General features: G+C 36.3%; 1 protein-coding gene across 1 annotated transcript in view; it reads left to right on the top strand.

Annotated features, from left to right (window-relative positions):
• Window positions 1-5,644, top strand: part of ZNF280D (zinc finger protein 280D) — a 43,342-nt gene extending 37,698 nt beyond the window's left edge. Inside the window, 1 exon segment of the mRNA XM_032446928.1 lies at window positions 3,003-5,644. Within this exon segment, the coding sequence (XP_032302819.1) occupies window positions 3,003-3,636 (634 nt within the window). The 3' untranslated portion in view covers window positions 3,637-5,644.
• Window positions 5,645-16,639: the final 10,995 nt, after the last annotated feature.

Raw genomic sequence — 16,639 nt, forward strand, 5'->3', positions numbered from 1 at the left:
TAAATGTTAATCCATGGGAGTTCACTTTATTGGGTAGCTGTAACAACTGCACATCAAAGGAAAATTATAATTGTGGGTTTTTAATGTCTGGGAGAATAACTGAAATTTACATGGCTTTGGGCACACATTGTGGGCAGACTTACATATATGTGTGTATATACTTGACTACTTCAGATCTCATGGCCTGAAGTAAAAATAAAAACCAAACCAACAGTCAGAACCACCTGAAAAACAAACAGAACACTGCAAGTATGCAGAGCTGATCTTCCTTCAGCTCCCAGGTCTTACGTCTTCAATACAATAAGGAAAATTTTCTTTTAATTTCCAGACTTCTTAAGCTTATTTATTTATTTAATGTTCTTATACAGTACTGTCTGCATGTAGATTGGAAAGAGTCTTTCATTCCTAATGTTACTTAGAAGTCTTTTTTTCAGCTGCTGACTTCCTAACAGAATGACTTTTTGAAATTCCATATGTTGTGGGTTTCTTTTTTATTGAGGGGTTGAGTGTGTCACAACTACTGAGTTTTTGCTTATTCATCAGCAGTTGTCAGCAGAGGTAAACTATTTCATTGGAGAGTTGTTCGATATGAAGGTGCATAGTGTGTAGCAATACTTCTCATGCTTTACTGAAAATGAGTTGATAGTGAAGGCTGGATTTGGTCAAAGTTGGGGTTTGATTGCAAGATGAGGGAGACTGTGATAGATTTCCGCTCCGTGTTAAAGTAGGTTTGTCCTTTAAGAGTTTCTTGTTGTGAATGGTGTGTGAATGTAATCCATCTGGAGCATCCTGTGTGGAAATGTTGTCGTTGCTAATGAGTAATGAGTCATTGCTGTATTTAAACTCATTTTTGCATACCTGTGTTCAAAAATTGCCAAGTTAAGCATACTATTTTGGTTGTTTACTCTGCAACTTCACCCCACTTCCAAGCTGCTTGTTGGAAAATAGCAGCTAAAGGTCATTTATATACAGTTTCATAGAGTTGATTGGATTTTTGTATGAATGCAGTTCTGAATACTTACTAGAATTTCTAAGGCTCCGTATAGCTAAATTATTTTTCTGGAATAGGGAAGGCAATTAGGAACAGGTGTGCTAAGGCTAATTATCATCCATAGCTGCTGGGTAGTGAGAGTAGCTCCTGTGCTGGAGCTTTGTCTCAAGTTTTCTCTGAATCATTACATTTTCCTTTTTTTCTAGTAGTTTGAGACAGAAGAGAATAATTTGGATAGAAAGAATGTATATTGGAGAGTACTGTCTATTGTGTTAGTCTAATAAGTGAAAAAAGCACTAGTAGTAGCTATTGCAGGTTATAATTTGGCAGATAGGTTCATCTCCTGAGTTATTTCCTGGTTATGAATAAAGAAATGGTGTCATGGTGAAATTATTATTATGACTACATCAGTAGGTAGTAAGAGTTTACCATTTAAGGTTACCTTTGTAGTCTCTTAGCCCATTCAAAATATTCCTGTATCTTAAACCTAAGTAGAAAGTTGGATTTTCTTGAATTAGCTTCTTTGAGTGAAAGTAAAACTTGAAAACAAACTGCTGAGTGTTTGTAGCTTGTAGCACCTAGACCAAACAAACCATTTGCTGTGCAATTCAATATCGCTTAGCATGTAGGTGAATCACATTAACTTATAGCTTGAAAATATATTGTAAAAAATTTAGCAGCAAGAAGCTGGTTATTTCCTGAAAGAGTCCTTGATCTATCCATTGCTCGGCGAGTAGGTTTAGCCAGGAGTGGTTTCAATCGAATTTAAAAGTATTTGAAAGAAGTACAGATGCTTTTTTGATGCATCTAATACTTGATGATACCATCTCTCTTGCACTTCTTATCTGCATATTACTGTTCAGATAGTATTTGTAACTTTCAGACTCAAACATTAAACTGGGAGATGTACTTGCTCCAATTTTAACTTCCTATATAGAATTTGCATCTGAAATCCGTCTTGTTCTTCCATCCCCTCTGCCACCTTTCACTGCTTTTATTTTTATTTTTTGTCTATTAAACATTGCCATTTGGGGCAGTTACAGCTGCTTGTCATTCTGAAAAATCTTGAGTGGGTTTCAAATTTCATATTTACCAAGCCAAAATCTTTACAGGAAAAAAATGAGCTTCCTCATTGAAATGATGAGAGAAGCCCGATGTTTCTATAACAAATGAAGAGAAATATCAGAAAGTAGGGTTTCATCTGTTGGAATATGGGTGTGAGCTGTTTGCATATAGCACGTGACTATGTGTTTTTGTTGGTAGAGGTGACATCTGAAATACATAGTTGAATCTCTTTGGAGGATTCTCATCCCTCTCCCACTTCACTTTCCTGATTACCTTACAGAACTGCATGTGGCTTTATTGAAATAATACAGAATTTAACAATAACTGTTTCGTATACAATTTGTTGTTTTGTTTTCTATGTTACAATATGATAAGATTCTCATTTTTACTTGCATGAATCAACACTGTTCTTTCCTTTTATTTATCACCATGTGGTTTTACTCTGAAAAGTGACTAAAAATGCTCTCTTACCAATTCACTTATTGAAACAATGCAAATTTCTAGTTGATCAACTAAATTTTAGGTTTGAATTAGTTGTGATTTCCAATGGCTATCTTCTTTCTTTCTTGACACCCATTAGCAGTGCAGATTCAATTTGTCAGTGTTAAGGTATGAACTGGCTAATTTTTCTTGCACATCAGCAGCAGTTTCCATTAGTTCTATCTGCATTTACAGCTTGGGGCTGTATTTTTAAAAATGCCAGATGAGAAGAAGGAAGCAACCTTCATTTCTAGCTATAATATCCAAGAGTTAAAGAACACCAAAGCTAAGTTTATAAACGGATAAGAAAAATGCATTTGTTGAATTCAGCCTATCTTGCTATGAAAATTTTTAAGAAATAACAAATAGGAAATCTGCAGTGCCACTTTGGGTGTTACTTTGCAGAGTATAACCATGTGTTGCTTTATTATAACTTTTAGAACAATAACATTCTGTTTTTTTACAGCAAACAGGAGCTTGATTCTTCAGAGGAAACAAAAGAATGCAGTAGAAACCAAAATGAAGTTGCATCGGTTGAAAAGAATGAAGAGAACTCATCACTGTCAGCTACAGAGAATGTTCCCAATTTGGAACTCCATGATAACAGCACGAAGAAATCCTTGCATGAGAAAGGAACGTGTTGTGATTCAGATCATAACAAACAATTAGTAGGCGAGAAACAGAAATGTATTCATGGAGAAAGTGAGTTGAAAACTTGCCAAAGTTCAGATGATGACGTCTTGACTGATCAGACTAAAGTGAAAAACTTGGATAAAACTACACTTTCAGCATTGAATGCAAAGGACTTAAAGCTAACTTTGGGTGAAGATGTTAGTTTTGAGCAGTTCTTGAGAAAAAGAAATGAACCTGAATCAGTTAGTTCAGACATGAGTGAACAAGGCAGTATTCATTTGGAGCCTTTGACTCCATCAGAGGTACTAGAGCATGAAGCAACTGAAATTCTTCAGAAAGGTAATGTTGCACCTTCATCAAAGCAAGCTGAACAGCTCTCTGAACAAACAGACAAGACTTCTCAAGAAGGCAGTCCCAACAGAATGGAAACAACTGTAAACAAAACAGATGAAAATGAAGCAAGCTGAAATTATGTTCATTTCCTTGTGTATTATATATCATGATAGGAACACCATGGACCATTTCTGACGAGTGTGCTTATTGATGCTAGTAATTTGGGGGGTTTTTGAAAGGGAAATTAGGCATATGGAGATGATGTATATGTGTGCACAACTGAATCAAGTAAATTTAGAAATGGGTAATGTGTTTTTAAGTTCATCTACCTGTTTTTTCTCTCATATCTCAAATATCTCAATAAACTGACAGTTGAAAGGAGGAACGTAATCTATTTTTTGTATCTGGAATAAGATTATTTGCTAGCCAAGAGAAGATTTTTAAAACTCTTCTAAAGAAGCAGTGTAACTTAGTATAAATTCAGTTCTAATGCTGCAATGAAGCACACTTGTAGCAATGGTTGTTGGTCTGCTGATAGCTGGGTAAACACAAGCTTTGGATTTGGTATCACATTCCTGTCTGTATAAGCATGTAAACAATTATATGAATCTATGCACCTCTGTACAGGTGTAATCCTGCCAGACTGTAGACTTACCTTTAAACTTTCAGTGAAAGTGGAAATATTACAATAAAAAATATATATATTTGTGGGGTTTTCAGTATGCAGACTGTGCAGAAATACCGGACAAAATTGTAAAAAGTAGAACATACTGCTAAAAGTACCGTAGTTTTTAGGCTTTTACCATTATTTTAAATATTCTTAGTGGTAGACCCATAGGAATGGTCTGTAAGGCAAACCAAAGTATGGTTTAATGTAAAAATTGTTTTAAGCAAGAAGAAGGAAGACCCCAAACTGGAAGTACCAGCTGGCATGCATTCTGCCATTTTGCAGCTGCTACTTGCTAACTCTTAGAAAAAAAGGACACGTGAGCATATAATGTGGGAATGTACAGTTCAATTTCACGACTTTTTGTAGTCTAAGTTATATTCAGAAAGATAGCTGCTGTTTTTTTTTGTTTTTTTATAGTTAGCAGTTAGGTGTAAAAATGATTATGACAGTAGCTTGCTCTTACAACTTCCTTGCTCCATTTGAAACATTCAGAATGTGCTTTTGACCTAGTTTTGTTTTTAATGTGTTAAATGTTTTGAACAGCTGTTAAAGCACTGCTGTAAATTATTACTTTTTTGAGTAAATATTTGCAACAAAATTTTGTCTTTGTGAATAATTTCACTGCTCAGCTTGAAACTTTGGGCATAATATTCCCACCTTTTTATAAAAGATTTGGTAGCAGTTTGCAGGAACAATTTCATTTCAAAGTTTTCATTTTAAATTTGTGAGTTTGATGCTGAAGTGATTTTTTTCTTTTTTGTTTTTAAGAATTAAATGAGCAAGTGCCTATGCATAAGAATATTTTTCTAGCTGTGTATTGTGCTTAGATACGCTAACTTTTCCGGATTACGTAGAGATATTTTTCTGGACCATCAGCATGCAGTTGAAGTTCACTCTGCCCTTCTAGGTTGACTAGACTTGGCTTCTAAATGAGTCTAATCAGCAACAGCATTAACATCTAGAGACCATCTTGCTTGTTGAAGCCTCTAAATAAACCACATCTCAAAAATTGCTTAGAACTCTGAAGAGTCACATGAATTAAATTTTAAATTGCTCCTTAATTTTCATCCGTGCAGATGTAGAAGCCTTTTTAAAAGAAAAGTGGAATGACTTACAAAGTCACAGCTGTCTGAGCTCTTCTGCTTTAATGAATTCCAAATAAAATAAAATAAAAACAGACAAAAAAGCTGAGAAAGTAAGTTGCAATATTCTTCTGTCCTTTTAAAGGTTGTACTGAAATTGTTATTTTGAGGTGTTATTAACAAGTATTTTGTCTTCATGCATGTAGACATGAGGGAATATAAAATAACAGCATCCTAAGAAGGGCAGTTCAGAGGAGTAAACCAGCTATAGAACTTCTTGTGTATGTTACTGAAGCAGCTCAAAAGTGCATATAAACCAAGAGAAACCTGTGATATTTTTAATCTGAAAATTGATTTTACATGCCAATTAAATATTTTGAAAAATTCTTATGTGGTGTTGGAGAAGATTAACTTCAAGTGGAACCAGTTGTGTGATACTTGCTTGTAATTTCCTCATGTTTGTCGTTTATGCAATTAAATTTTTAAAATATTTGCCATTTTAATAACATGAATTGGGATGAAAATGTAGTTTGAATGACCCATACTTCTGAGAATATGTGGGCAATCAAACAGACTGGAAAAACCTGAGTAGTTGATAAATATATGTGAATTCTCAGGTATTTTATATGTAGTGGGTTGTTCATTTCAGTCTATGTTCAGAATGCAGATATTTTACAACAGTAATGTTAGGTCTAAAACCACCCAGATATCTAAGGTCTGAAACAGCAACCTTTCCAAATGGAACAAGAGAGTACTAGATAGTTATAGCGAGACCATCAAACAGTTTAGCTAGACCATTACATTGTATAATGAAAGCAGTGGTATGCTATTTTTGTGAAGAACAAAAAATATATATTTCTTTTTTCCTATCTGAAGAAATCTGTTATGTAAACACTGCAGGATATTGCGTAATTATGAAAATTAATCCCTTTAATGTATTCTGTATGGTTCCTAGAGCAAAGCTAAGTAGGTGCTTTAGGCTTAAGTCACTCCAAAAGATAATTTACACTGATTACATTTGAGTTATTTGTATGTAACTACACAGAACTCACTTTTTTTGTTGTTTCTGTGTTGCATGAAAACTTTTTATTCTTCAGCCATCAGCAGTTCTTTCTCTGTGCCACCTTTCTCTTTGAACTTAGGAGAACGTTTTACCTCAAGTTTTTTTTGCCTTGCCAAAAGAAGCAACTTAATTTAAATCTCGGTGTCCGTACCAGAATATATGTTTCATTTCTGGAGAGATTAACGATTTACTTGAATAATAATTTCATATTGCGTATATAACTTAGTAATTTGAAAAAAGAGACATGCTGTATTCACATTAGCTTTTTTCCTGTTCAGTTGAAAACTGAACATCAGTAGCTTATGATCATTTGGTGCTTCCTCAAGTGCAGCAGATGCCTCAGTTTGTCTTGTGCAATTTGGACAAAAAGAATACTGCTTTTGGACTAATTTGTAGAGGACTGTAGACAAATTCCTGTTGTTTCAGGGGAAGAAGGCATTGCCAGAAGAGGAATAGGCACAGTATACCCAACAGCTGCAAGTCATGAAGCTCTTGGATGCGAGTCTATTTACTTTTTATGGCTGGATCTCCAGAGATGTTACAGGTTCTGTATGTTTCAATCAACTACTGCCACTAAAGGTAGAATTTTATGTATGGCCTTTCTATCTTTTGGTGTAAAGGCTTTAAAAGGTATAATACAACTACCACTGTTTGTGTGCAGAAAACATATTTATAGCAGTAAGCAAATTCACAGTATTTCGTTTATTGCAAATTGCTGCATCTTACTGCAGAAGTTACAGAAGGTTAATTATAAATGTGAGTTCTGAATTCAAATGTTATTTGCATAGAATTTTGAAAGATAAAAACTAGTCTACAACCTTGGAAAATGTTAATCACTCACACTTTAATCTTTATTTACTTCATATATGAGATCTCATTACTAAATAAATCTGAGACAGAATGGAGGGATGTGAAATGTAGCTTAAGTAATTAGGAAGAGAGTAATTAGGAAGAGTTCAGACCAAAAGGAAACTTCTAGAAAAACTGAACCTGGTGGAGGGTTAGTGGTGGTGGGATAGGAGGGAGGTCAAATGCAGTCTTAACCATGCCAAACTGCTACTGCACATGCACGAATTTTGCTTTGCATACATGTTTATATTTATAGGCAACTACATTGAAAATGTAATTGGGTTTTATTTTCCCTGATATTGATGAAGACAAAAAAAGAAAGCTCTTTTTATTGATCATGTTAAAAAGAAGGCAGGCTTTGGCAATGGTTCTTACATTCCTTAGAGCAAAAACTTACCTATAACATTGTAATATTGCCACTTTACTTGATTTAGGATGTTCTGCTAATCTAAGCGTGCTTTCAGTTTGGTGAGCCAACCACTGAAGGGAAACCAGATTCCATTTCTGCTGTCCATACAGGTAAGTTTGATAAGTCAGGTTGAGCTAATGAGACTACTTAAGGATTCTGGGAAATGTTGTTTCTGTCTTTTTGAGAGTAATGTCTATAAAAGCACTTAATGGGCTTGTGCATTTCCATCAGGATAAAGCTGACTCTTCCTTGCATAATTGCCAATAGACACTGTTACAAGTAAGGAGAAATATTCAGCGTTGAAATTAAACCAAAACAGAATTCTGCATGAAAACGGATGACTTTTCCTCTACTGCGAATAGCACTGAGTGATTTAACTGCACAAGGGAGTTGGTGTTTGGCATTGGTGTTTTCAGAGCTGTTAACAGGCTGTGACTTCTTAATGCTGTTTGTATTCTGGCAGTAAAAAATGTATCTTCTGTCTTCTCTCATCATATGTAGTTTACAGTAATGCATTTGTTATTCAGTGTTTGCACAACCCTTAGAAATGCTTGGTTTTTCCACATTAATAAAATACATTGTTTGGGAGGGGTTACAATCCACTTGCACTTTTGTGAGTGCTTCTTGATTGTATCTCTTACATCGTTTTGTATGTGACCATTCAATTCTGTGAAATAAACAGATGGAGGAGGAACAGTGATAAAAGTACTTTAAAAGTTGTTCTGCTTATCCCAAGTTAGTGGGTAAAATATATCCACCCTGAACTTCAGCCTCCATGCAGTAACAGCTGTATTCTCTTCTCTTGTAGGTGGTGCTCAGGCTGGTAGGAATTCTACTGAACAGAATCTCCAGAGCAAATGCAAAGCAGCAAATGATTGGTGTGTCAAGATGCCTCATTGCAATAAAAGATCAATAGGAAGCATCAGCAAATGGCAGCTTCACTGTGAGTGGAATACAGAATATGTAGGGAAGATTGCTTCTGCTTTTTGTGTTTTAGCTATTGAAATTTGAGGTCTCCCTGAAGAACCATTAGATTCTGTGAAGCTTCTGACCAAACTCTTATCAGTGGCTTCAGAGCACAAAGAAAGTTGACCTGAATGTAGTCTAATATTCTTGAGTATCATGTGCACCAATTAGGTAAAGGTCAGAGATCTGTGAGGTCACTTATTCTGAGATCAGATAGATCCTGTCTGTCAAGCTGAATGTATTTCATTGCCAAATCTTCTGGGTAGGTGAAAAGTGCTTTCTGCATCCCATCCATGGCTATATTAGACTAGCTGCCTTTGATTTAGTATGCTGAAAAAAGTAAAGAGTAGAAAAGTGTGTTTGTTGGAGACCACATTAAGCGAGTACTGACTTTTTTATTTGTACAGCACCTAGAATTTTAGGGATACTATAACCAATAGTTATAGCAAAAACCCAACAGTTTTACTGTCATGGCAGTCTCTAACTTAGGAAATGGACTTTTGTGCTTTTACACAACCATATCCTTATTTCTTTGCTATGAATTTAAGAGTGTATGTAGTTGTGTGTAATGAAGTTAATAAAGCTGAGATATCAAGCCAAGGCGGTTTAGAAAGAAGAAATAGTTCTAGTTTATAGACTTAATATTCACCAATTTCATGAGAGCTCGTTTAATACCCCACCCTCCTGAATACTCTGCCAGATCAGCTCCAAGATCAGGAACGTACTGAACCTCACTGTGGAAAGAATTTTTATTTTGTTGATGGCTGATAATCCAGGAAACCAACACTTGAAGGTATAGATATTAAAAAAGAAAAACAGAAGGAAAGAGATCTTACCTCACCCACTGCAGCAGTAGTTATAACACTGACTGCACAGCACATAATCGGGCTTTCCTATGCAGTGCCCAGTGGAAGCTCAGGAAGAAGTTACTGAAGCTGAAAACAAGTAAACAAAAAGCAAATTCAAACATCTGAATTTCACAATAGCATCCTTTAAAATTCCAGTGGGTTCTATGTCAGATACTTTTATTTTTTACTGTCCACATCAGCAGCAAGATTTGTTATAGGTTGTGCACCATTAAAAAAATTGACATATGAAAGCTGATCAAAGAAAATTATGAAAGAATTTTATTCTGCACACAATTGTGCTAATAAACTTATTTAACTAGGAACATGTATGTCTAAGGAAAGATTCCCAATGCGTGTATTGAGTTTGAACAAAGATGTTCAAGAGCCATTCTGTTGATTGTAGAAAGCCTTTGTCACTGCATATGCTGTTAAGGTGAAGCAGGCAAGCTATTACTGTGGTGCAGATGGATGGCTACAGTAGGTGCCTATGGAGCGATAGCTTACTAATTCTTGCACCCTTTCATAGGCTGTTAGAATATGAGGTGAGGTAAATGAGTTTGCGAGGTTATCCAGCTGCATTTGTGACATGGAGATGTGTTTAACTGGATGTGATTTCAGATGTGAGAACTAGATTCTCTACAGGTAATCCAGGCAATGATTTCTTCTGCTACTACAGGAACAAGAGGCTGTTTGTTTATTTTTTATTTAACAATGCAATGTATTTTTCAAAGTATGACTGAAAATCTGGATTGAACTCTCTAAGGTTCAACTAATTCAGTAATGAGCTAAGACAGCTTGGTACACAATAGCAGTTGTGGTGATTGCATCTGTAACTGCGGCAACAGTATGGAGCAAAACTGAAAGTAGGGAGTAATTGGACCAACTTCAGGCTTCGAAAAGCACTTTGCAAAAGAGTAGAGAGAGCAACTGTAAAATATTCTGATTTTCCTAAACTTGTATTCAAGAGTCTTCTTGTCAATGAAACAAGATAGGTTTATTAAATATGCTATAGAATACTGTATGAGAAGGTTGCTTATCCAATACAATTTTTCTCCTTAATTTCAGCTGTATGTATGCTACTGCAGCTTCAGAACATCTGGGTACAGCAGTTTTTTTTTCTTTTCTGCACCTGCAAGCGTAAGTACACACATAAACAAAAAAGAAATTAAATCTTTCACAGAGCCAGATAGAGGGAAAAAAAAAACCACAAAAAAACCCCAACCAGTAAGCCATGAAGCTCAGGGGAGCAGTATGACAAGTGCTGAGCTGTAAACAAGCTTGAGAGGGATTTAATTCTTATGACAAGCGCCAGTGGTAGCATCTCACATGGACTCAGCATATGCACACATTTCAGAGGAGGAATCACAGAGGACTTAATGCAAATGTAAAAAAGCTTAAAGCACAGCAGCCTATGCTGCTCTAAAAATAACCTCACAAATCAGGATGAGCTAGGGTTGTAATTATCTTGATTTTTCAGAATTTTGCTCGTTGTAGGAGAGTTTCTGGTTTACATTCATACTGTGATTAGACTTTATAACCCAAACTGCAAATGCTTTGGGGCAGGGATTTTGTTACAGGACAAGTATAAGAACTAATTGAGTGGTATTTTAAGGGTGATAGTACAATATAAAGGCTGAGTAACAGCTTCTGTACTCAGTTCTAGAGAAGCTTATTTTAGGTCAGAAGCTTTCTGTTGCTGTTCGTGAAGGAAGGAGAACTGAGATGTAATTTGGTATCCAAATTAAATTTTAAAAGCATCTAACGCACACTTATTTCCTAATTACAGTCATGTCTTTTCTCTTTCAAATATGCTTATAGCTACCTTGTTACTTCAACAGCATTCTGAAAAGTACAGGCTGCAAACCATAACCCACAGCCTGTGCTCAGGCAGATTTCCCCACGGCAGTTGATCAGTTCGTGTTGCAAGACGCAGCCAGTTTTCACATAACCTTCAGGCAGGTTTGAGATGAGTAGCATGCTCCCTGTGCTCCAGCTGCTATGCAGCTTTGACTCATTTACAAAAACAGAGCTGTGCTCTATTCACCTTAGATCTTCAATCAAGCTGTTTTCACAGATTCAGGGAGTAGTAGCGGTTGGAAGGGACCTCTGGAAGTCATCTAGTCCAACCCCTTGGTAAAGCAGGTTTCCTGCAGTAGGTTTCTTTTCTGCTTTCCTCAGTCTTCCATTAATTAGATTAAGTTTAATAGAAAATGGTTAATAACCCTGGGGTATGGTTTTTGGTCATCTGCAGGCTGAGCTAAATTCTGCTGTGTTGGATTGTAATTAGCTAAATCGCTTTCTAATCATAGTTCAGATTTCTTAGCATAAATGGGCAATATTTACAAAAAAGAGTCTCTTGGACCATGTCTTTTTTGCTCATGTTGATTGACAATTGGATGTAAAGCGTCAGTTACCAAAGTACTAGTATGTTTTAAATGAATTGGATTTTAAATACAGTTTTATGATACTGATATTTCTGAATACTGTTGCTGATGTTTTTACATATCAGATTTATTTTTTTTTCCCACAACTGGAAGCTGAGTGTGCAAATTACCCTTCATTTCATAGAATCATCAAGGTTGGAAAGTACTTCCAACATCATCCAGTCCAAGTTTCCACCTACCGCCAATATTTCCCTACAAAATCATATCCCTTAGCACAGTAGTTATTTGTATAGTGTAAATAAGCCTTCAGCTTAGTCTTCATCATGATTTGTCTGGGCTCAAGGGAATCCAGAAGGATCCTCCCCTTTCCTATTCCAAAGGACAGTGTATGTTTCTTTACCCACTGAGGGCTGCTGCATCTTGAGCTTTTTCTTCGATGCAGAATTCACTTGTTGCCCTTCAGTGAGTTACTGTTTTGACTCCAGCTCGTAGCAGTGGCACCACATCCCATCACTGTTGATGACGTGATCCAGGAAACCATCGTCTTTAGCCTCATATTAGTTCAACAGGTCCTGACAAACTCGCTTATGCGGTTTCTGTTTCTGAGAGAGCATTTGTGGGACCCACATGGTACAAACACTGTGATATTCCAGTGTTACTACCATCCTTTCCAATGCACTGAAGATGATACTCAGCTCTGTGCATAGTTCCCTTGTCATAATGCAGATGAGCTTATTTTAATGTTCTTCATTTTGTGATGTGACAACTGTGCATGGCTGTCTGGAACATGGCTTGTGTTTCACATTGCTGTCACCGCTGCGGAAAAGCACCACCCGCCACCTCACTGTACTCACACCCACTGTTCAGTCTCCATAAATGTTCAGAAAATGTCAATGAATGTCAGTGGGTGCATTTATTTTTATTTTTTTATTTTTTTTTCCTTCATAGAGGGATTCAGTTCCATCCCTTTGCTTCTTCTGTGCTTCCATGTCAGACATCATTCCATCAGGCTGCCCCTCTGCTGCCATCTGTTGTACAGTAACAAAACGTAACAGAATATTGGTGGGAAGGTTCAGCCTCTACTGCCATACCACCAACATCCACCTCTGATGTTGTAGTCCAGTGTGATGAAATAGGAGGCATTACATGCACAGTAGCACTTGTGTAATAGAAGCTCACTTCTAATGATTTGCAAAACTGTAAATGAGTATCATTTTTTAGGAACCTGAAATTATTTGCCTGCCTTAATACGATTTCCTGGGTAAATCAATGTATGGGAGGAGAGCAAAATATTAACAACAACAAAAAAAAATAGAAATCCTTTGATTTACTGTAGTGGACTGAATTTCTATAAGCAGGGCAAATATCTGATTCTTTAAGAGAGTCTCCTTTTACTGTTGTTAATGAAAGAAGGCTAATAAGAGTGAGATTACTTCTTGTCCTTTGGCTGCATACATTGGTCTAAATATTCAGAATGCAGAAGTAATGAGCTTCTACGTAAGAGAGATTTCACTTAGTAAAAGACAGAAACTCAGTCTGCATGAAGATCACAATTATCAGAATACAAAATTATCCTAAACTCACATGCTGGGCTTAAACCGTGCTACATTAATTTCAGCCCTCTGTGGATGCATAGGTCGAACATCAGTAACCTGCAAGATTTGTTAAAGGCTTTACTATCCTAATTCACACTGGGGTATTTTAATGACAGCTGTTAAAATTCTCAGACTTCACATCCATATTCCCTTCCTCACAGACACCTGTAATGGTTTTCATCTGTTTTCTTTGTTATTCCCTCTGCTCATTTAAATGTAATGTAGATTTCTCATCACTCCAAGTGGATTAACTTTTATATAAATTACTGAAATGCACAGATGTGTGCGTGTGTGCGCGCATATCCCAGAAGAGCAGAGCACTGAATTTTGGTCTGGAATGTAAAGCTGGCTAAGGAAAAAAAAAAAAAAAAACAGTGCAAAAATCCTTATTCCTTTCTTTAAAACTTTAAAACAAAACTTCTTTTGTGTGGCCAGTAAGGTGTGGGCTTCTGAAGCTCCTCCTGAAGTTTCTTTCTTCCCTATCTGTTCATAAATGAATGCTGCTTCAGAGTTGAAGAAACTCATTCCATTTATACTGTTGGGGTTTTACTGCTGATTGCAGGGTCTTTCCTCCCCCCATTTCAGTCCATCTCTTACAATTTATGTTAGGTAGGACTGTGGCTTTGCCAACTTTTTCATGGGTTGCATTTACTGTATTTGGAGGGTGCTGTATTCCCTTAAGGTTTTATTTTTTGCCAGGACCTTTATTCTGCAAATGATGTGTTATGAGAAGCACAGATGAGTGTTTTAATCTGGTATCTGCCTTGATTTATCTCCAATTTAGGCAGTTCAGGGTGCCAGTGTTGTACTTGCACCTGAGTTAACTCACAAACAGCTTGGGTACAATGTTTGGTGAAGCTGAGGCAGGGCTACTGAATAGTCTGGATTTGGTGTTAATCCATGTAAACTTTTCTACTGTCACAGCTGTGTTTTTTACAACACCTCACTCTTCACATTTGTCATGTTGGTACTGTACAGTTGGACGCCGCTGTGTGAGACAAGCTGAGATGTAGTCATTAAGAATCTAATCTATAGAAATTGCATGCTGCAATATTGGTCAAATTCGATTTTAGTAGGAAATCAGGCTCGTTATGTAGCTCATTTAATTCCCTTAGTCACTGAACAGGGAGCAAAAGGATAACACAATGTTGGTGAATATTATCTACCTCTCTTCAAACACTCCTCCCAAACCAGTGGCGTTGCCCACTTAGCTGAAAGAAAAGTCTGCTCGCATGAAGGTTCTGGGCATTGGGTTTGATTTTACAGCCTGCATGTCAAGCTGGTAGGCTTCAGTTCATCAGGCAAGCATAGCTTTAAAAATAAAGTGATACTCTGCACTTGGATGAAGATTTGGTCTTTTGATGAGAATGAGGGTAACGTGAGACTTAGATACTGATGTAGTGGTCTCATGAGGAAAAAATGGTAAGATGTAAAATATTCCCCTTGAACAAAACCAATTCTACTTCGTTTTGTCTTAATTCTAGGTAGTTAGAGAAACTAGAAATAACATCCTGCTATTAGAGCTGTGTAACTTGGCTTTTTAACTCCAACACTTTGACATCTTACAGAAAGCCATTATCTGACGTGCCTTAAAAGCAATAAGCAGCGTGTACAGTACCTAATAATAAAAAATCCTGCTCTTCTTAGTAGACACAGACTAGTAAAAAAATATATTACCCATGCATAAAGAATAATGTTGTCTTGTTATAATGCATCAAGATGCTTTTTAATGAGGAAAGGTATATAGAACGCACGGAGCAGGGTAATGCAGCTCCTAATACCTTCATTGCTGCCTGTCAGAAAATGACAGTCCTATCAGTAAATAAATGAGCCTGAAGCAATAAATAGACAGCTTATAGAAATTGCCTTCAGAATGATCTCTAAACAGAGAAGATGCAGTTTAAGCTTTCAAATTTCAGTGCAGTTTCTTCAGCAATAGCAACATACAAATATATGAGGTGTCAAAAAATGTTTTCCTCTTTATATTCTGTAGTTTGCTATTTGCAGTGTCTTTTGTTGTTGTTTTTTTAGTTTAAACATCTTCATTAAATATTAGTTCTGCCCATGAAAAAGTTGTTTGCCCCTAGCATTATTCTGATCTGGAGAATTCAACCTACTAACAACACTTATAACAAATGCACTTGTTGGGGTTTTTTCCTGGCAGAGTTCATGGACCTCTTTGTCTTCCTTGAGCCGTATCAGAGCGGTACCATGAACAAAGTGCTGATCTGAGCACTGCTTCCAGGACACGGTTCTCAGCTTTCAGCATAATGTTTTTGAGGCTCATTCCGATAATAAATTACTATTCTATCAGTGATTCTGCCAACATATGGTAAATATAAATTGTTTTTTTTTTGTAGTATAAGCAACATAACTTCCATTAAATCTCTGCTAAGACTGAAGAGCAGTAAATTGCTAATAACCCAATTATTCATTTGTTGTATTTTCTGTTGAATCATTTAGCACCTTCTTTTCTACCTTAACATATAATCTACTTAAAAAAAATAAATAAACAAGCAAAAAACCACTACTAACCATGTTACCAAATTTTCAATCATATGTTCAGCTTCATTTATTTTAAATCTGTATGTGACGTTTACCTGAGAAGCAATAAAGGCAGACTCAATTTCTGATAAATTAGTGGATGAATATTAATGTAGCAGATGTTGTTGTTTTTTTTTTTTTAAGTTGCATGCCAAAACTGATGATGTTTAAAACAGGACATTTGGCAAAAACAAAGCAAGAAGCTCATGAAAATATCTGTAAAGGAATAACAGTTTTCTAACAGCTTAATTCTTTATGGATTTGGAAGTAAAGATTACTGATGGCTTCAGGAGGGTGCTCACTGCTGTACATAGCAAACATCAGCAAAGGCTGAAAGCGTGAGGGTAGTAAGGATCTGTATCCATAGTGTTCGTCAGAAGTAAGGGCCTACCTCATTTTGCTGAGCTTACTTTGCAAGACAAAAATCCTTGTTTAATGGTTAAGGATATAAGTTTGAGATGTGGAGAAGAAGGGAGCAGGAGAAAGGGGCAGTTTATTTTAAAAGGCACATTAAAACCTTTACTTAGTTCATGTCTATTTTATACCGTTTAACTTGGCTAAATGGTGGTGCATTTGTATTAATTTACTTACTAGAGCAATCTGTCAGCTGCTTGGTAGTTTTTACTTTCAGATTGAATTTTGGTGCCATCATCTGTTGAGAATGTATAATGGCAACATGGGCCTGTTTGGATCCTGAAATATCTAAGATTACACTATGTTGCTTGTT

Source organism: Coturnix japonica, chromosome 10 (genome assembly GCF_001577835.2).
Source record: "Coturnix japonica isolate 7356 chromosome 10, Coturnix japonica 2.1, whole genome shotgun sequence".
In the NCBI taxonomy this organism is placed as follows: Eukaryota; Metazoa; Chordata; class Aves; order Galliformes; family Phasianidae; genus Coturnix; species Coturnix japonica.